At 41.0% G+C, this 20451-nt stretch overlaps 1 protein-coding gene across 1 annotated transcript; it reads right to left on the bottom strand.

Moving 5' to 3' along the window:
* Positions 1-2884: 2884 nt before the first annotated feature.
* Positions 2885-13405, bottom strand: RNF125 (ring finger protein 125). The gene is made up of 6 exons (XM_081206840.1): positions 12599-13405; positions 6890-7043; positions 6337-6431; positions 4878-4968; positions 3771-3878; positions 2885-3045 (listed from the first exon to the last, which is right to left on the bottom strand). Exons 1-6 carry the CDS (start codon positions 12745-12747, stop codon positions 2953-2955), a joined length of 690 nt encoding a protein of 229 aa, XP_081062966.1. The 5' UTR covers positions 12748-13405; the 3' UTR covers positions 2885-2952.
* Between the last annotated feature and the right edge of the window lie 7046 nt (positions 13406-20451).

Below are 20451 nucleotides of genomic sequence, written 5' to 3'. Positions count from 1 at the left end.
CTAGGAAAATGTCTAGCTTTTCATAACATTCTACGACGTGTGTAATACATTTTGGTATTCTGAATGACCTGAAAGTACCTTGACCACCTGGGGTGTTGTCATCTTGTCCCCAATTAAGACTTTTCTGTTAATCAGAGTGTGATGGACTGCAGTTTATGTCAAATATTTGTCTTCTATGGACCCTAGAAGTGTCTCCACTATTTGCTTTGAATCTGCAACTCTGTTCAGTTTTGTTGAGTCTCTTTAAAAAATGTTACCCTAGCTGCGAGGGAACTGCTTTTCTGTGAGCACATGCAGTGCACTTGGGAAAATGTTTATTAACTCAATTGTATGGGTCTTTCCCATAGAATCAGCATCCCCCCAGAATATGGAGTCTGAGGTTAGCACCCATGCAATTCCAGCCCATCTGTATGGTTAAGTAATGAAGTGTGGCATGGTTAGGTAACATTTAAGGAGCACCTCAGACAATAGTGTGTCATAATTTGGTGGGGTGGAGGTTAGGCTGTATGCCAGAGTCCCTTCTAATTCCTAGATCCAGCAAGAATTCAATTGTTGGAATAGCCAGGCCAGCTTCTTGGTGAGTTAAGGCCCCCCAGAGAGCCAGTGTGGTGTAGTGGTTAAGAGCGGTAGTCTCGTAATCTGGGGAACCGGGTTCGTGTCTCCGCTCTTCCACATGCAGCTGCTGGGTGACCTTGGGCTAGTCACACTTCTTTGAAGTCTCTCAGCCCCACTCACCTCACAGAGTGTTTGTTGTGGGGGAGGAAGGGAAAGGAGAATGTTAGCCGCTTTGAGACTCCTTAAAGGGAGTGAAAGGCGGGATATCAAATCCAAACTCTTCTTCTTAGGGTAAAAAAAGTTAAGCGGCTTTGTGCCAGAAGGCAAATGAGTGGGCCCCTCTCCAGCTGTTGGTGAGAAGGACAGAGGCAGAGTTGTGTGTGAGAGAGCTAGAAGCTGGAGGCAGGTTTCTGGCCTGAGAAGGAAAACCATGCTTGATTTCTGCTTGAGTTCAAGGCTGTGGCTATGGGAGAAGCAAGACCTTCTGGGGTGCTGTAGGCTCAGGGCTGTATATGGGTGTAAGCAATCCATAATCATTCCAAGGAATCCAAACCCTGGGAAACCACCTGCCGCCCCTGGAATCTTGGAGTGCTTGAAGATTAGGGTGGTGTGCAACATTATATACCAAATGTCCAGTCTTCCTAGTTCTGTGCAAGATCCTAACCATTTTGATGCCTTCATGAGTGAGTGAATCCATCAGAGCATTTAATATATCTATATATAAGAACAGATTTCTCATAAAGTATTTACACCATTTCAGGTATTTATGTATAAATGTGCACTTTAATTCTTACAAAATATATTTACAGTTAACTGCATCAATGAAAAACACTTAGGCATTATTTAACCAATATATATGTATGTCATATTAGTCTGCTACAACAATTGAATACAGCATGGAACAAAATAGGAAGGCACAACCAATCTCTTATCAGGAGCTGCTGATTTTGGCTTTACTACTTCCCCTCACTAAAAAATTGCACCTTATCTTCAAGCTGCTCTATCAGTGTAAAATATGCTGTTATTAATAATTCTACTGAAGTCCTCAGAACTGTAAAATGATATAGTACTATTTGTCAAACATTAACTGTAGCTTCTCTTTTTGAACTCTGATCTGTATTATGACACTTTAGAAAGTAAACAGTTGTTTGCTCTCCCTCATTGGCATTGCAACATCTAAATGATCATGAAAACTCTGGCCTGCCCTTTGAAAGCATAGTCACAAGATGCTCTGAGCTTTGGTCATATATTTTTTTACCAAAAAAAACAAACAAACTTCAGACAAGAGGCTTCTTAGTAAGTTTTGCTGCAAAAGAAACAGGCAGTAAAAAATAATTTTTAATATTCAAAAGAGTGACAGTGTTATTTTTCTCAATGTAATGTAGCTCTTTAAACAACATAATTAGGCAAGGCAAAATCCATTTCTAATTTTGATGACAAATTTGAAGGTACATTGAAAATAAATCTTTTTGATGGCTAATTTGGAAGATAAATTTTCTCAGCCTTTAATGTTTTGAAAATTTGGTAGTGGATTAGGTTATATAAATCAAGTGGAGGTTATCTGTAAAATGCTACGTTGTATCATAACTCACTAATAGCAAAAAATTATGTTTGACTACTCAAACAAGTCCTGCTGAGTCCAATGGGACTTAAAACACCAGTGGATGTTGTAGAAACAGACCCTGAGGTGTGTTTTATGCTGCATTAATTATTTTGCTCATTGTTATACTGCATTGATACCACACCAAATTCATGTGCTAATTGATCCTCATTTAGGCCCTATTCACTTTTCAGCCTTTATTAGATGCCACCTAAGACAAGTTTGGGGAACCGTTGGCCCTCCAGATATTGCTGAACTACAACTCCTACCGGTCCCAGCAAACATGGCCAATGGCTAGGAATGATGGGAGTGTTCAGCAACATCTGAAGGGTCAAAGGTTTCCTATCCCTGCTCAAGTTTTTAGCATAAATGTTTCCCAGAAACTAAATAAGTGAATGCAGGTAGAAATCAGGTGCAGCTCTCACATGGCTGTGCACTCCTGAGAATCCTTGATGTAGTGACATCCCGAGAACAGGAAAAATACTCATAAGCAGTAGCAGCCCATCCAGAAAGATGGCCCTAACTGCTTCTAATCAGTGCACATTGCAGGAAGAATCCTTGGGTGTGCTCAGCTCAGTAGGTCACAGCTCAACAAGATTACCTTCTCAGAAGGTCCTAACCATTCAAGATTGTCATGCCTATACAATATAACAAAATAATGAATTTTGACAATGCTAAAAATAATTTGTTATTAGGGAGGCTGAATCCTAAAGAAGTTGACAACAATACTTTACAAGCAACATTTTAATTCACAGTGTAATGAATCCTTTTGGTATGTCTTCCAAACTCTGATAGGATTACACCGTATTTGGATTGGGCACATGCATATACTCGATTAATGACCGATCTAGAACTCTTTCAACAAGAGCTTCTTCCACTATACTTATATCCTGAAATAAGAAGGGAAGATAGTCAGACATGCAAGTAAAGCAAAAACAAAACAAAATCCTGCTTAGCAATAAAAGTAGTCCTATTAGGCTGCAACCATAGTTGAACCAGTACAAGAAAATCAGGGTTGAGCTAAGTGAATTATTATCCCATGCAATTATACTCTATGAATACAACTATAATATTCTTATTACACAAGGTGATTTCCTTTCTTGCAGAAATAGGCAAACAAGTAAAACAGAATGATTTGTCTAAGTTACTTACTGGAGCTTATGTGGAAGTGAGAGACTACAGCTCTAGACCTCTGGCTCTAATGTTTGCCCTAAACTATTAAGAACAATGCCTCTCACTTGCTCCCCCACACCCAAACTTGTCCCCTAATTTTCTGGGAAACCTGTTGCAGTTATTTCAAAAGAATACTCAAACTGGGGTGGGTGGGGAAGGATTAGATCAGAAAGAGAGATTGGAACAACTCCTTCACTAATTCTTGGACTGGTATTCAGGAAGTTAGGCTTCTCTGCATGAGTGTAGCACCTTTGAGCTATTTGATTATTTCTCCACTGAAGTTTCTTAAGGCTTTGTAACCTTTCTAATTCCCCAACCATGACATTCTTGCAATCTACATATGTCCTCATATGACTTATCAAGGAGATATGGGGGAGGTGGAAGTTGTAAATAAATGACTCTTAGCAGGGGGTTAGGAAAAACAACCAGGCAATTTACTCACGATATAGTCTTCATAATAGAACGTATGTCTGAGCTGAAGGTGCCTTAAGAAATTCCTGCTGCAATAACTTGAACCACCACCAGGCAATAAGCGACAAATTGGACAGTACTGTAAATAGTTCAAGGGGGAAAAATAAATGCACTAAAAAAGAAAGTGTTTTCACAGTAGCAAAAGAAATTATTATTGCTAAAGAAAGCAAAATCTCCATATCTGTTTGTTAGCAGTAAATTCAGATAATTCCTTGTTCTGTTTTGTATACAACTATTAAAATGCCTTGTAAACCAGTCTCTCATGCTTAGATGTTGTTGGTTTGCTTTTGGGGTTTGTTTGGGGTTTTTTTGCATAAATGAGGTACACATTGCTAGCTATGGAGTGCTTTTCCCCCCCTTGTATGCTCTTTTTATGCTATCTGACAGAGCTGGCCCAGGAGATCGTGGAACTCACTGATGCTAAAAAGGTTGAGTAACATCAGCAGGGTCACACTCTCCCTCTCCCTCTCCCAGTTAATCCATCAGGGCAACTAAGGCTGATTTATTCTTGAAACCAATCCTGAGGTCGGACTGAAATGGGTCAAGAAAACTGATATCTTCCAATAATGCCTATAGTTGCACTGACACTACTCTCTTGATCACCTTACCCAAGAGAGTATTAGCAACTGGTCAATAATTATCCAAAGTTGTCTTCTTTAGGAGAGACTGTATCAGAGCTTCTTTTAAAGCCAGAGGCACCACTCCTCCTTGAAATGAGACATTCACTACTGTCTGAACCAACATAGTCATGTGGTCAAACCTCTCTGGCTAGCTTTAATCAATGAAGATGGCGTCAACTGAAACTGATTCCATAAAGCTTGGTGACATGGAATACTGGAAACATCATCTGGATGTAATAGCAGCAAAGTAATATATTTTCATTTATCATTATATTTGTCACTTACTACATAGAATGCCTTGAAGCAACTATCTATCCATCTATCTATCTATCTATCATCTATCACCTATTAGCTGACCATAAATATGCATATTCTAGTTTATGCTGCTACCTAATATTTCAAACAGTCAATTGATTTAAACAACAATGTGGTTTGAACCTAAAAAATAAGGTGTTTACCACAGCTCTCCTGTCAGATCTGTGGAAAGTGAGAAAATGGTCCAGAAAATCTTCTTCATCCAATGAATACTGGCAGAAAGGGCACGGATATCTGAAATCACATAAGGTACCATTTATATATTAGCTACATTTTTACATTTTACAGATGGTGTAGTAGTTACATATGAAAAGCCAATATATTCTAGAGCTGGCAACTGAACTGGGTGGTGAGCCACTTTGCTCCTGCTAAATGGGATTCTGCATCAAGTCTCTCTCTACTGGAGATGGGATGGGGACATGATGCGAGTAAAGACTGTAGGCATAAAGATATGGTTAAATATTGTGAACAGAGAACACTATGCTTTGCACAGTGCCTTCCCCGTCTAACACATACAACAGAAATGGTTTAATAGTTTCTCCAAAATTTACCCCCCCCCACAGCACAATCAAGGATGCCAACAGTTTCTTCAAAGGTTGCTGGACATTGGAATTGGTCACCAGAATTACATTACAACAGTAGTCCTGCCCATGCACTGAATCGCTGTAAGTATTTGAAGCAGAATTCAAGGTACTTGTTTGACCTTAAAAGTGTGAATACATGTATAGCATTACCTATTTTCTGCAGCTGCAGAATTCCCTTGCCTTTGCCTAAGTTCAAAGTATGAGAATCTTACAGAAGTTCCACAAAGCCTTTTTGTTGACCTGGCATCAGTAGTTAAGATTTAGATTAGTATCTGCTAAATGATCTATGTTTGGTTAACCGTATTTTTCGTCCCATAGGATGCTCCGTCCCATAGGACGCACCTAGTTTTTGGGGGGAAATAAAGGGGAAAAAATTTCCCTTTATTTCCCCCCCTAAACCAGGTCGGGGAAACCGAACCAGGTCAAGGAACAGCGGGATGGCGGTGCTGCACCTCCCTGCTGTCCCCCGAGCTTGTGGGGCTGGCCGATGTCTGCCCGGCGTGAGGGGCGCGCTGCTTCAGGGCGCTCCTCGTGCCCGGCGGCAGGCTGCTATCTGCAGCCTAGACATCCCTGCGGGACCTCCCGCAGGGCTGCCTAGGCTGCGGATGTGTTCCTGAAGCGCCGGGCGCTCTAGGAAGCAGGCTGCTATCCGCAGCCTAGACATCTCTGCGGGACCTCCCGCAGGGCTGCCTAGGCTGCGGATGTCTTCCTGAAGCCTGGAGAGCAAGAGGGGTCGGTGTGCACCGACCCCTCTCGCTCGCCAAGCTTCAGCGAAAGCCTGCATTCGCCCCATAGGACGCACCCAGATTTCCCCTTCATTTTTGGAGGGGGGAAAGTGCGTCCTATAGGGCGAAAAATACGGTATTTAAAATGGTGAGTTATAATTTGATTTTAAACTGTATCATCATTCACCCTAAGTCACTAGGATAAGGGAAGGCTAAGATTGTGAATGAATAAATATATAAACCAAGCTGAGAGTAGATTTCTCCCACCATTATTTTATTAAGATACACTTTACCTTGTGTCTGGGTATGCAACTTCCTGTAGGGGCCCATATTTCTCTATATATTGGTCACAAGTTCTCAGATGAGCTCGCATTTCACTGAGGAGCACCTAGATTCATTTTAAGAAACATTGTGTCAGTATTTTGCTGTACAGAATGCTATTCACTAGCAGACTTGCCCTAAAGCTTGTTTAGTAGACAGAAGTAGGTCACATTTAATTCCAAACAAAGTATGCTTAGGATTGTAGTTGGACTGCCCAACCTTTGCAAATGGAAGTGCCTTGTATTTCTTCATTCTAAACTACATGAAGTGATTCAATATGTTAAAATTCAACATTTACAGGTTAAATTGTTAAAAGGGAAAGTGAGGGTTACCATAGTTTTCCTAAAGGTAAAGGATGCAAATGTAAGATCAGGATTTGTTAAATTGGAGATAATGTACACTGAGAATTCTATAGGCGTTGCTCCCAAGTAAATATGCTTAGGGTTGCTAACTTCAAATCCCCATGCATTTCAGAATGCCTAAATCCATGAGGCAGAAAATTGTGGAATGCCAATACTTATTTACCTGTGTTCCACATTCTGTACAATTTTGGTGTCTATTTTTCATCATCTTGGTAATATCAGTTGCTGGAATCCCTTCAGAAGGAAGAAACGCCCGACAGTAGGGGCATGTCCATGTGTTATTCCTTATACTTGCAGCAATACAGGAGTGGCAAAATCTAATGGAGAGATAAAAATAAATACTGTTTCCAAACAAAACACCACTTTAAAGAAAGCAATTTGAAAAGTCACACAGTTATGATCACTAGTGAACATGAACTTACAGGAAGATTGGTTTCTACCACAGTTCTTGTGTTAATCATTTTGTTTACTTGAGAATCCCAATCTACAGGACCACTGATAAAGTGAGGCTACAGAAGATAGTGTGTTCTGTTATGGGGATATCTGTGCATTAGCTAAAGTTACTCATTAACATGCAAGCTCCTACTTACTAGCGCCTGCAAACTCTGCCAAGTATTAGTAAAGCACTATGGGAGAGATCAAGCACTTCAAGCAAACAAACAAAAAAAGAGAGGTACCATCCAGCCAAAGGTTAAGCACTTTAATGTCCTGCTGAATTTAATGGAGAAGAGTAAATAAAAGGCATTTTTACTCATTTACTGAAATCAGTGGAACTCACAAGTGCTTAATATCAGCTGAACTGTGCCTGTAGCTGTTTCACTGCAAATATTTGTGCAAGATTCTCTTGTGCTAACCTGATTCACATATATACAAATAAAAAAGGCACAGGAATAAATTGAGCATGTGCAGAGTATCATTATCCTTGGTTTGAAAGAGTAGTCATCAGATACATCTTCAGTGATTATTCCCAGCTTCAGTCAGACATAAAGAGTACATGAAAATAAAAGTAGAGGACAGAAAGTTGAAGCCAATTACTTATTCATGAAATTATTGCACAAATGACGGGATGAAATCCAGTCTTGTGGATATAATCACATTGCGATGGCTATAACACCATGCACACAAGAGCTGACAGGGATATGTTTGACCAGTGGCAGACTGCCAGGAGTGTCCACATGGCTCTGGAGACAATGCCGGGAAAATGACTAAAGCTTTTACTGATGTTGTGTCTAAGCCTACTGTAACAAGCCTGAGCCCTTAAAAAAAAAACAAACCTTTGGGGCTTCCCTCATCCCCACAGCCTTTCCCACCTCTGTGCAAGCTTAAAATGCAACAAAATGTGTGGAAATACAGTGGAAACTCGGGTTGCGACGTGATCCATGTGGGAGGCACGTTCACAACCTGCAGCGCTGCGTCTGTGCACACGCGGGTCACGATTTGGCGCTTCTGCGGAAGCTCAAAGCGTGATTTAGCACTTTTGCGCGTGCGCCGTAATCTGTTCCACTGCTTCCGGGTTCAGCGTGGTGCGCAACCCGAAAACGCATAACCTGAAGCATCTGTATCCCAAGGTACCACTGTAGCCTTGAATATTGAACAAAGTGTGTGACTAAGGAACTACACCAAATCTGTTAGGTTGATCTGGGAAGTGCTGACATCAATGAACAAAGGGGCTCTTAGCAGTGCTCAATCAATACATAGTTCTGGGAAATGCTCTTTTTTAAAGAAGTTGGTTGTGTTAGTACCACATAAGCTTCCCTGAAATATACCTAATAAATAAAATGTTCGTGCATATTTGGCAGGTGGAGAAGATAAAAGGTGGGCTAGCTGTGGAGCAGCATTAGTTCCCTTACTCCCAGCAGCAATAGCAGCATATGCTAATTAAACAGGAGCCTGAACAGTACTTGGTGTGCCTTTTTTTTAACTGAAAACCAATCCAGGCTGGTAGCATTGCCTGTCAGCTTCGTCCTCTGCCTCAGTGCTGCTCTTGTAGAATTCAGGAGGAGGATGGGGACAAAACTAGAATTAGTTCTGCCCATTACAGTGGTACCTCGGGTTGCAAACACCTCAGTTACAAACACTTTGGGTTACAAACACTTCAGGTTACAGACTCCGCTAACCCAGAAGTAGTACCTCGGGTTAAGAACTTTACCTCAGGATGAGAACAGAAATTGTGTGCTGGCGGTGCAGTGGCAGTGGCAGGCCCCATTAGCTAAAGTGGTGCCTCAGGTTAAGAAAGGTTTCAGGTTAAGAACGGACCTCCAGAACAAATTAAGTTCTTAACCAGAGGTACCACTGTATTGGCTCTGACTCCACCTGCTGTTGGCCTCCCTTGTCTTCCAAGCACATTGGGCACCAGGGCATCACTGCTCTGACCCATCCATCTATTTTGGCACATCACCTGTCCCTTTCTGTGCCCTATCTCTGTCTCTCTCTCCTGCCACTGTACCGTTTGCTCCTCCATGACATATGCCTTGTTTGTGGCGACCCAGCCGCATCAAAACGCAACACAATTATTACTGCAGCCAGCAAAACCAATATGTGCAAAACAGTTCTTCTGCATTTTCGCCAATATTGGCGCCAATGAGACCTATTCTTAACCAGTTGCCTTGAGGGGAAAGGCTGTTTCTCCTAGAAGACCACGTGATATGCATGCCAGGTTCAATCTCTGGTGTCTTCAGGCAAAGTTGGGAAAGATTTCTGCCAGAAACTGAGAGCTGCTGCCACTCTGTATCAGCAGTACAGGACTGCCATGGCCCACATTCCCAGGCTGCTTGGGGGTGGGGAGCCATGCCGCTTTGCTGGTGGCGTAAGGTTGTGAATTTAAGCCGCACTTTAACTTTTCACTGTCAGAATTTGGGCGGAAAGTTAGGTTTATATTCAGGCAAATACGGTATATTTATTTAGAAGTGGGTACTACAGAGTTCCATGGGGCTAACTCCTTAACTACCAACCATATTTGTGCATTTAAATACTAAGCTTTAGTATTCCACCATTCTGTTGCCTATAGGTAATGTTCTTCATTTCTACAAACATGGGCTTAAAATTGCTCATGTGAGACTTTAGACAATTAACAAGTTCCTGCTAATGTTTTGTTTTTACCTGCAACATTTCTACACGTACTGTAAAGGAAATGCTGCCATGGGCTTTTTGTTGTACTAAGTAAGGATTAGTCGAGCAAACTCAAATCCTTCTCCTCAGCCATAGCTGAAAAGAAGTTTTATCTTAGATTAATCCAAAAGGAAAGTTTCATTGTGGTTTCCAAACACGTACAAGGTTTTAAACAATGAACCCTAGTTAATAAGTTAAGCAAAGTTAGAGAGAGTTATACAATTTTAAAAACCTACTTCTTGGGTTACATCCATCATTCTGAACTTGCAAATGCTATTTACAAAGATCAAGTGCAAGTGCCAGCTGTTTATATGTATCTGAATTTGCACATAACACAGAAGCAACACAGAAGGCATACCATTCAACTGTAGCTGGTAGACTATCCACCTTCTTGGCTTAGGGCATCAGACCTTTCAACTTTTTTAGTATACAGGACTGACTCAAGATTTTTGCTGGTTTTAGCAGCATGAAATGAAGTGTCTCTGTAGGAAGTAACAATGTACCGCAGAATTCCTTGCAGCATTGCATTGTGAATTAGCGTTGTTATTGTAAACTTTGCTGTCTGGTCTTTGACCTCAATAAAGATGGATTGATTGAATTAGCTGTTCCAGAAGAAACACAAAATCTCACATTTGTTCATTGTTTCCGGTATGGCAGCAGGTCCCCTTGAATAATTCTGCTCCAAGCAGCTGCCTTGTTTCGCTATGTATTGGTGCCAGGATTGCTACCACATGCATTGAAAAATGCAGATTTATATATTTTAAACATGTATATAGGTGGGTGCTACAAAAATGTGCAACAATACAGGTCTTAGTCAAGTTACAAGCTCGCTTCTGAAAATGGCTTCGGAGTGAAGATTTCTAAAACTTTTTTATTGGGGTCTACCAGACACCAAATTCCATCACCCCATGGGTTGTTCATACTGTCACTCCATCCATTACTCCACCAGGGAAAATAGGCTCCAGAAGGAGAAATGGTGGCATGCAAGAACAGTAAATAAATAAATACAAGTGTGCCTAGTTTGTATGACTCATACCAGGCAGGTTGAGACAAGATGGCCTGAACAATTTGGCTGGCAAAGGATCTGTACTTGATTGAATCAATCTGTACTTGATTGAATCAATCTGTACTTGATTGAATCAATGAGAGGGGGAGGAATTGTAGCTTGTGAGCATGAAAGGCATTCACAACAGTCAAACCATGGGATGGCTCTTACATTTGAACCAGGCCCCCAGATGGAATGTAAAGAAGACACAAGCCAAGTGCTAACTTTTCCTTACAAATTTGTTCTTTTCGATATCCAGTCTTCACTAGGGAGTAAAAATGGTGGTTTTGGTATATAAAAAAGCTATTCAGAACATGTTTTGTTTCTTGCCTGAATATCTCCCACTGAATGCTTAACAGCATGTGCATGATTCAAACATTTTAGTACAGTTAAAAAAGTTAAACAATGCAATTGTGGCTGCTAATGATTCAACAGTTAGGCCTTTCCTTTAATATGGAAAGGGGCATCTATACATTAATAACAATGTCTCAACCTTGAATGTGCTTGACCTAAATTTGTTAAGGAAAATAAATTTTAGTCCATCCACAGGCAGGCATGGGGGGCAACTCTGATTTTTCTTTTTCTTTGCCTACATTGGGAGAACTCCAATATTTTGGAATATTGACAGTGAACAGATTTGCACCAATATGTGCACCATAGAATCATCATCATCACTGAATAAAAATATGGGGGAAGACATTCCAAACTGGGAGTGTTCCTCCCTTGTTTTAGAATATCATGGTTTTTTTAAAGAACTTTTTTCAACCAAAGTTTCTCAGGGGAAATAGTGGTTGAATTTTGCCATTAGAAATTTACAAAAAGGATACTGCTAAGAACTCGGGATGCTTCCTTCTCAAAATATACAAATGAAAGAAACAAACATACTGGTATTTTATACCCACATGCATATTAATTTATATTTAAGACATATCAGCACACTGAGGACAATGCAATTAAATGGATCCTTTGTTCCTTGATAAAATAGAATGCAAGCAATTCCATTTGGGGAAAGTTAAAACAGGCCCAGAAACTCAAAAGAAAACTCCAAAAAGTACTATGTGGCACTTTTATGGTGCTTTCAAGTGTCGAAGCACATCACATCCATTCTCTTGTAATTTTTTCAACAACTAAGGTATTCACATCTTTATAGAAGTGTAGTGTTGATCAGTGTAGTGTAGATCAGAAATGTTTGTACTGGCTCAACCACTACACTACACCAATTCACAAATATAAATAAATTTGGATCACACATCCCTTCTTCCCCGACCCAAATATCTTACTTAAAGCTTGTTTTCCCCAAAATATTAAAGGGAATGAAGAGAAAGAACAACGCATCTTAACGAAGGTACATCTTTTTAATGCCAATCGCCTAGATCTCGGATTCTGTTTCTGAACTGAATCCGCCGCATGCAAATGTCAAGTTAAATTACTTGTTCGTGCGCTAACTTGGATCAAAGCACACATTCTTTCTGTGCTCGCATCTTGAGCATTACCACCAAAAAAAAATGTCGTTTTATGATCGCATCCCAAATGGAAGCCAAATCCTGTACCCTTTCTTTAAAAAGAGAGAGAATTAAACGGAAGTTGGTTGGTCCCAGCATAAGTATGGAAAGAACTGCAGCTAACAAAGTCGCAGCATATTCTCGCATTGCAAAGAATGGGGATTTACTCTCTTCCCACACCCGCCTGAGCCAGTTCCGGGAGCGGAGTTTCACTTACACGTGGCCGCACTGCGTCCTTACGGGCTGGTGGAGCACCTCCAAGCAGATGGAGCAGTCAAAAGATGGGACTTGCGGCTGCTTCTCCTCTTCTGCTACCTGGAGAGGGTTGGCCACCTCCCGACTGTCGCTGCTTAACGCGGATCCCATCGCCTAAACTTTGGCACTCCTGGGAGATCAAGGCTCTTTGCGCCGGCTGCTCCTGCTGTGGCCGAGCGCGCAACGCGCCACGAAGCTTTGCAGCTGGAATTATTGTATTGTATTGTATTGCGATTGCAGGATTTCGCCTTGCAGCAAAAGGAAAGCCGCGCGAGCTGCAGATCTCCCGTTCCGTGCAACGAACTCTCCGAGACCACGTTGGGGGCCGTTTGTGGCGGTTACACTGGCGACACCCTGCAAAAGCATTATTGGCGGATGCAGGACCAGTCCAAGCCGGCGCGAGGAAACCTGACACCCTGAGCTGGACAAAGGGGGCCAGCTAGCCAATCGGTGGCCTCGTTCGCTGGCTGATGCGCTGTTTTCTTTCTTTGACCCTGATCCACAGGGCAAGTCCCATGCATGTTTACTCTGAAGTAGTCCCCACGGTGGCCGGCGGAACTTAACTCCTGTGTAGGATAGCACTTTGCAGTAGCCGTGCGTCACAGGTATCCCTAAAATAGCGATAGAAAACGAAATAGGCAGTTCACTGTCGAGCGCGTCTCTTAGGCATTCAGAAACACTCTTGCAGACTCATTGTAAGGTACTAAAGCAAGAATACACATCTGTATCATTAATCTGTATTACTACTACTACTACTGTACTACTTTGGTAAAATGAAAACACATTGCATCGGGATGCGTTTCATTGAAATCTTTTTTTCCTAAATTTTAAAATTAATTTTCAGTATAACAAATATCACATCAAATAAACATTAAAAAATAAAAAGAAATGAAAACCCTTACAATACTGTTTACACATTCAATAAAACATTCAAATGTGGGATTTCTCAAATCCCTTGACTTCCCTCTGCTCCTCGTGGTTCCATTGTTTCATCATTAATTCATGCATGTCTGTGTAATATTATTCATCTTACTGTATCCAATTCTATCTTTTATCATCATATTGCAAATGTTTCTTAAAATCCTGCCAATGTGTTAACTTGTATACATTGCTTTGAGATATATATGCAATAAAAACTTCCCATTCATTTTAAAATTTGTTATTGTCTTGATTTCAAAGTTTCTCCGTTAATAAAGCCATTTCCGCATACTGTATTCCATTAATTTGTTTTGCCAATCTTCTTTGGCTTTCCATTGAAATCTAAGAGAGCAGATGCTAAAGCAGCACCTGCACATTTATTGAGATTTAGGGGGCAACCAAGGAGACTACAACAAAATTTAGAGTGCTCATGTCCAGGTTTTAGTTAGCCATGTCCTCTCCATAATATCCCATTCTATTTTCCTCCTCCCACATAGATGCTGGTCAGTCTGGCTTCTGAGCATCTGTTGCAGGGGTGCCTAAACTTTTTTTCAAAAAGGGCCAGATTTGATGAAGTGAACATGTATGAGGGCCGACCAGAGTTGTTGAGCTTTTTTGGGGAGGATTTTCCACCAAGTTTTTTTTTAAAGGATTGAGGTTGTTGAGTAGGATTTGACCCCAAGAAATAGACAGGGGCCGGATTAGGCCCCCAAAACAGACTTTGGACATGCCTGATCTGTTGCATCTTCATTGGATAGTTTCTGAGTACCTTGTCCATATGCTCAGTTCACACTGGACTGTTCTAGACTATATGCCCCCATACCTGCTTAATGATTGTTTCTACTTCTGCTAGCTTTGGGGTTCCCTCTAGCATGCTGATACTGTACTTCCCTCTTGTTTTTCAGCAGCCTCTTATTGCCATCATCTTACTGCCATCACAACCCATCATTCGAGTTCACTATTAGTATACACCTGTGGGACTTACAACAAAATGTTGCAGTCAGGAGTACTTCTGTTCGGGATTTGTTACAACCAACTATGCCATTTCCAGGATATTCCATTCTATTTTACCTCTCTCTCTTCAATGGTCCATGACCACTGAACAGTACTCATTCAGCTGTTTTTGGAGTTCCTTCTCATTAATATTCTTTTTCTAAATCTTTTTTGTAGTTCTGGAAACCTTGGCTTTCCAAACCAGACTACCATCTTGTGTGTGGATTAAGCTGTTTTGGCTGCTTCTTCTACTTCCAATTAATGTATTAATCACTGTGCCTAAGCCACAGTCTCAAGGTACATAAGAATAATTAGACTACTCTATGGGATGATAACAGCACCACTTTCAGCAGTAACAACACCACCAGTAAAGTGCTAATCAGAATACAGACTCTTACAGTCTGAGCATATATGATCACTTTGTGAATTACATTCATTCTTCTGAAAACTGAGTAGGAAATCTTAGGATGAATCTTGTAACACAAGAATCAATTGACTTCAATCCTTGGCATCTCAAAGTTGGGCTAGGAGATCCGTATCTGAAACCCTGGAGAGCTGCTGCCAGCCAGTGTAGACAACAGTGAGAGAGTAAGATGGACTAATGGTTCTACTCAGCAGTATAAGGCAACTTCCTATGTGTGTATGTTCTGTTTCATTCATTAGCTAGTAATTCTGAGTATTTTAACATTTCCAAACTGTGTTCAGTATTGCTTGGAGCCTAGCAAATACAGATACTGTTATAGGATTGGCAGGGGTTGTTTTGGTTGCCACCTTTCGACCCTCTACAAGCCTATGGTTTTATTTCATGGGATTCTGTAATGGAAGGAACTACTGAACTGGACAAACCAGTCTCTTTGTTATGTTAATGAGCCTAGATAAGTCTTTTTTATATCTTTTTACATGACTAAAGAGTTGGTGCTCCCTGTTTGTGTGTGTATGTTTTGGGAAGGCCTTCCTTGCTTACCTAGCTGGAGGCTACATCATTGTATCATTAGAAGAACAATAGGCGGGGGGGGGGGGCTAGTTTGGGCTAGTCTTGTCTGGAGCTGGGTAGACACAGAGGCTTGACTTGCTCTCTGTGCAGAAACCCAAGCTATGACATTGAGAAGCCCCCTGGAAGCCTAAGGGAACAGCAGCCTCTGTTGGGAGTGTTACTGCTTTAAGTCTGTGGTTCTCAAAGGTGCGCCACACTGGGTGTGGCAGGAGAGGATCGTAAGTGTGGCGGGAAGAGTCAAGGGCATTAAAATACAGTTGGACCTCGTGTTGAGTAACCTCCAGGTTACAGAATCTTTGGGTTATGGCTGCGGCAAACCCGGAAGTGGGTTTGCTGCTCGCATGTGCACAGAAGCACTTTGTGTGCTTCGTACATGTGCAGAAGTGCTCTGCGGCGTCGCGTGTGTGTGCAGAAGCGGTCCTCCGGTTACGAAATTTTCAGGATATGGCCAGGCCTCCGGAATGGATCCCGATTGTAACTGGAGATACCTCTGTAAACATTTAAACATTTCAGCTTTATAGTATAGTATAGTATAGTATAGTATAGTATAGTATAGTATAGTATAGTAAAAAATAATTATTATTTGCAGAATATGGATATATTTTCAAAATGAGAACAAGAGCGTCAAGTGATACTGAGGACATCCTAGTTGTGTTTTCTGATGTATTTCTTATCAATAAAAAATTTGGTGCGGTGTGAACAAATTTGTATTCTGAAAGTGTGGCCCAGAGAAAAAAGTTTGAGAACCACTGCTTCAAGCCCTTCAACCTTATGCTGTATATCTGTGTAACTAAAACCTTATTACAAAGACACCAGTGTCTCCAGTGACCTGCCTTCGAAGGAAACCGAACCTGATGTATGTGCTACCACTCCTGAAGTTTCTTACTACTTCAAGGTTGGCGTGCTCATAGCAATAGATTTCAAGATGTTAAATTAATATTTTTCAAATATAAATGTACTTTAGAAATCAAATATTTGTGTGGGTTTAAAAAAACAAAAACTTTTTTCACTCATAGTCCAAACTTAGGCAGGTTTACTCAGAAGTCCCACTAGCCTACACAGCAATCCTAAGCATGTCTACTCAAAAGTAAGTGTCAATGAGTTTAGTTGGACTTAGTTCTGAGTGTGCATTGGACTGCAGCTTTGCCTTTGGTTGTTTGACATGTTATGGCAGGGATGGGTAACCTGCAGCCTATCAGATGTTGCTTAACTACAATTCCCACCATCCCTAGCCATTGACCATGCTAGTTGGGGCTGATGGGAGCTGTAGACCAGCAAATATCTGGAGAGCCACAGGTTCCCTGTGCCTAGATTATATGGGATGATCACACTGCAATCTATCGATTCTATATCTTTATATTGACCTCTGTAGTATATAAAATTCTTACCCTAAAGTTACAAGATATTTCCCCCCTCCACACCTAATGTTTATACACATAAATATGAAGACTATCAAAACCAGTGTGAATTCTGAAATTATATTTAAAAAGTGCCAACCTAGAAGTTCGAAAGCAAGTCAAAGTGCAAGTAGATAAATAGGTACCGCTCCAGTGGGAAGGTAAACGGCGTTTCTGTGTGCTGCTCTGGTTCGCCAGAAGCGGCTTAGTCATGGTGACCACATGAGCGCCGCAACCCCAGAGTCAGTCATGACTGGACCTAATGGTCAGGGGTCCTTTTACATTTACCTTTGCTATTTAATTCTTGCTCCATGACTCAAAACCTTTGCCTGTTTCCCCAAAGGATCCAGCTGTAAGAACAAAGGCTTGCAAGGCCATCAGTTGTGCAAGTGCAGTTGAGCAAATGGCATCTTGGGCCTGCGTAAAGACTTCTGATTTCACAGGGATACACAGTTGACTCATATACAAGGCAGAATTCACTTAAAGTGTTTTAGAGCCTCTCTCTCCTGCAGTTTATCATCTGATGGCCATGCAGAAATATGGGCCGCCACTGCATTTCAGCCATCCTGCTTTTGGTGTTGCAGTGAACAAATATGTCCCATCTGAAACGCATTTAGTCCTCTACCCACAATTCCTCCCTCTGACAGAGTTGTGCACATTTGGAAATTACTCCTTCTGCCTCTTTTTTCACCTTTGCACATCATGATTTAGTGCCTAACATGTAGTAGGAGATGCAGTGCAAACATTGTGAGAAAAGGTCATAGCACCCAAGATGTTGGGCATGCAGATGGGAGTGCAGGAGTTCCTGAGGAGAGGTTTGGTAAATAATAATGGCTGCCATACAGATGGGCTTTATATTGTGACTAACATGCTCATAAATAATAAATAAAAAGATGACAGCAAAATGAACGACATAGCAGAATGTAAAACCAGAATTTATTTTACTGAATCTTTTGTGGGATTTTATTGAAATCAAATAATGCAGTGCTGGTGAATCTGTGGCCCTTCAGATGTAGTTGGACTCCAACTCTCAGCCTCAGACAAGGACTGTGGAAATTCTAAGCCAGTGGCACCTGGAAGCCCACAGGTTCCCACCCCTGAAATAACAAGTGTTATAAGAAAAAACTGCTCCTTTCCCCTTATGGGGTACCCAAGAGCCCATATAGAGTCCTTTTGTAGGTTCTCTATCAGTAGGAGAAATAACAGAGGTCAACTAGAGAATATTGAGAAGCAAAGTAGCTATTAAGCCTGATCTTTATTAAACAGTTGGAACAGGGTCCTCACTCACCACAAGCAGGAAAGAGGAGGAACCCAGAACAAAGGTGTGACTTTTGAAATTGCCCACCCTCAAACTCCAGACCATCCCTAAAAACTTCATACATACATCACAGAAGGGGTGCAGCCCAGGACCACCTCCCCAATGCATCATACATACAGAGTAGTATATTATCTTCTGTGTGGCAGGTTACTTGATTGCATTACAGTATCTGGGTTTGGGCCACTCTTTTGTTATGATAACTACTTCATTCCAGAATCCAGGTCACAGACTCACCCTGTTCACACCTTAAATGTGCCCTTAAGGTAGGATTTGTGAGCACAGAGACAATGGGGAGGTTTTTTCCCATTTCCTTCGACCTTGCAGAGAAATATTTGAGGTCATTTTGGGAAAGACAAAATGGTTTCAGGACTTTTCTGTGGGTTTCAGACATGTGCTTTACATATTTGCATGTGTTTGCTTGGTACATTTATGAACATCTATTATATATACAGTATATGTAAGACCTTAAAATTCTTATAACATGAGTATGCGGAAATTCAGATCTATAAACCATTCTGATAGAATGACTGGATCTTATGGAATGACTTTTTGAAGTGATCCTGTAAGTGGGTTGCTGTAAATAAGCTACCAAAATAAATTGATTTGTGGTGGCTTTTCCACACCATTATTCTTATTTCAAACAGAACTTCAGTATTTTAAAACTTCCTATTTCTTCTCCCATGTCTACTAAAACTTCCAACTAGCCTTTCAGTCAGATAATTTTTAGAAGTAACATGGTAATCTGTGTATCAACAAAGATTCAAATAACAATTGGTGATAAGACTGACACGGGACATTCTGAGGTGCCACTCTGTCTTGTTCCCAGCTCCCCATGACAACACTAAAGGCTAATAATACACCAGGGGATTTCCTAGGACCATTTTCTTGCAGTTGCAAAACAAACAGGCAAATTCTCCCACCCTCAAATAAAAACAAGGTGTTGGTGTTTCTGCAATTAGTTTTGTTTTTAATTTGAAACTCAGTTTTAGTAAGTTTCCTTACCTGATTCTTTGCCTTCTTAAAAACAAATATATAATCCTGCAGAAAAATATAGGACAAGGTCCTACTCAGGAAGCAAAGTGTACAAAGGATGCTGTAGCAATTTGCTTCTTTAAGCCTAGAACCTGAAGTCAACATATGTCGCCACAGAGCAAGTTCCTGCCAAATTTCCTGGAATGCAGGTGTAATCTTTAACTTTTACCTTGTTGACTGTAAAGAAAGAGTGTCCTGTGACTTCAGTCCTTTTGGTATCTATATTTCAATGGACAGGGTAGCTAAAGTAAAATTACTTTGGGAACACATGGGACAAAAATACTATTTGCAAAGGAAGGAAATCCAGACCATGCCAATCTTTATAAACCTGGATTACAAAATTGCATCCTAAGAGTCACATCTGATTGTTTAAAGTCCCAGTCACCAGGGATTTGCAATGCTTCAGGGCTTTGTCCCCATCCTTAATTAAATTCGCTTTAAAAGAGAATATATTTGAAAAGTGTCAAATCTAAATGAACTAAGATATGCAAATAAACTCTGTGAATAGCTTCACCACATCCCATTTCCATTTCAGAATAAAAGGCCAAATTCACCTCTAGCACCTAGTCTTTTAATGTTATGAACACTATGCATACAATATTTTGAAGCAAGAGCTTACATTTTTCTGGACATGAAACACCCTTCCCTAGGCCCCAGCTAAAGACCTATGAGATTTCACATATGGAATATACATCAATATCACAGGTATCATGGAGGAGCTATGGGGTGTGTTTTTTATATTACCCCTTTCCTGATTCTACACCTGGGATGGGGAAAAATTTTTCAGCATTAAAACTGCATTCCTTCCTGCAGGACCTGCATGCCAGTTGTGGGTGGGGCAGGAGGCAAAGGTAGATGGATTAATGGGAAATGATTGTACTTCTGTATAGCAGGCTACATTCCAGCCATACAAAACTCAAGATCTGTTATCACAATTCAACGATGCATTCTAGCCAGCCAAAAGTATTCAAGGGGTGTGTGGAGCAGGCAGGTGAGCAAAAAAATAGATTAGTTAGTAAATAAGCCAGACTCACACAGTACACCAAGGTGCCTCCCCTCAAACATAATCCAATACAACAGTAGAGCAAAGGCTGCTCAGGACACGCTGGCCTGGCAGACTTTCAGAACATGCTGTTGATAAACTCAGAGAGAGGACAACACTA

The sequence above is a fragment of the Podarcis bocagei genome (assembly GCF_964188305.1).
Source record: "Podarcis bocagei genome assembly, chromosome: 8".
Taxonomy (NCBI): Eukaryota; Metazoa; Chordata; class Lepidosauria; order Squamata; family Lacertidae; genus Podarcis; species Podarcis bocagei.
Note: the sequence above shows the minus strand (reverse complement) of the source record. Positions and strands in the feature narration are given on the sequence as shown.

Bases quoted from the DNA above. Each gene is read 5' to 3' on its own strand.
- RNF125 (XM_081206840.1), bottom strand. From the start codon at position 12,747: ATGGGATCCGCGTTAAGCAGCGACAGTCGGGAGGTGGCCAACCCTCTC. The intron at 4,969-6,336 runs GTAAAGTGTATC...ATGTGATTTCAG, and splicing joins GTTGCATACCCAGACACAAG to ATATCCGTGCCCTTTCTGCC. The intron at 3,879-4,877 runs GTAAACACCTTA...AACTATTTACAG, and splicing joins GATCTGACAGGAGAGCTGTG to TACTGTCCAATTTGTCGCTT.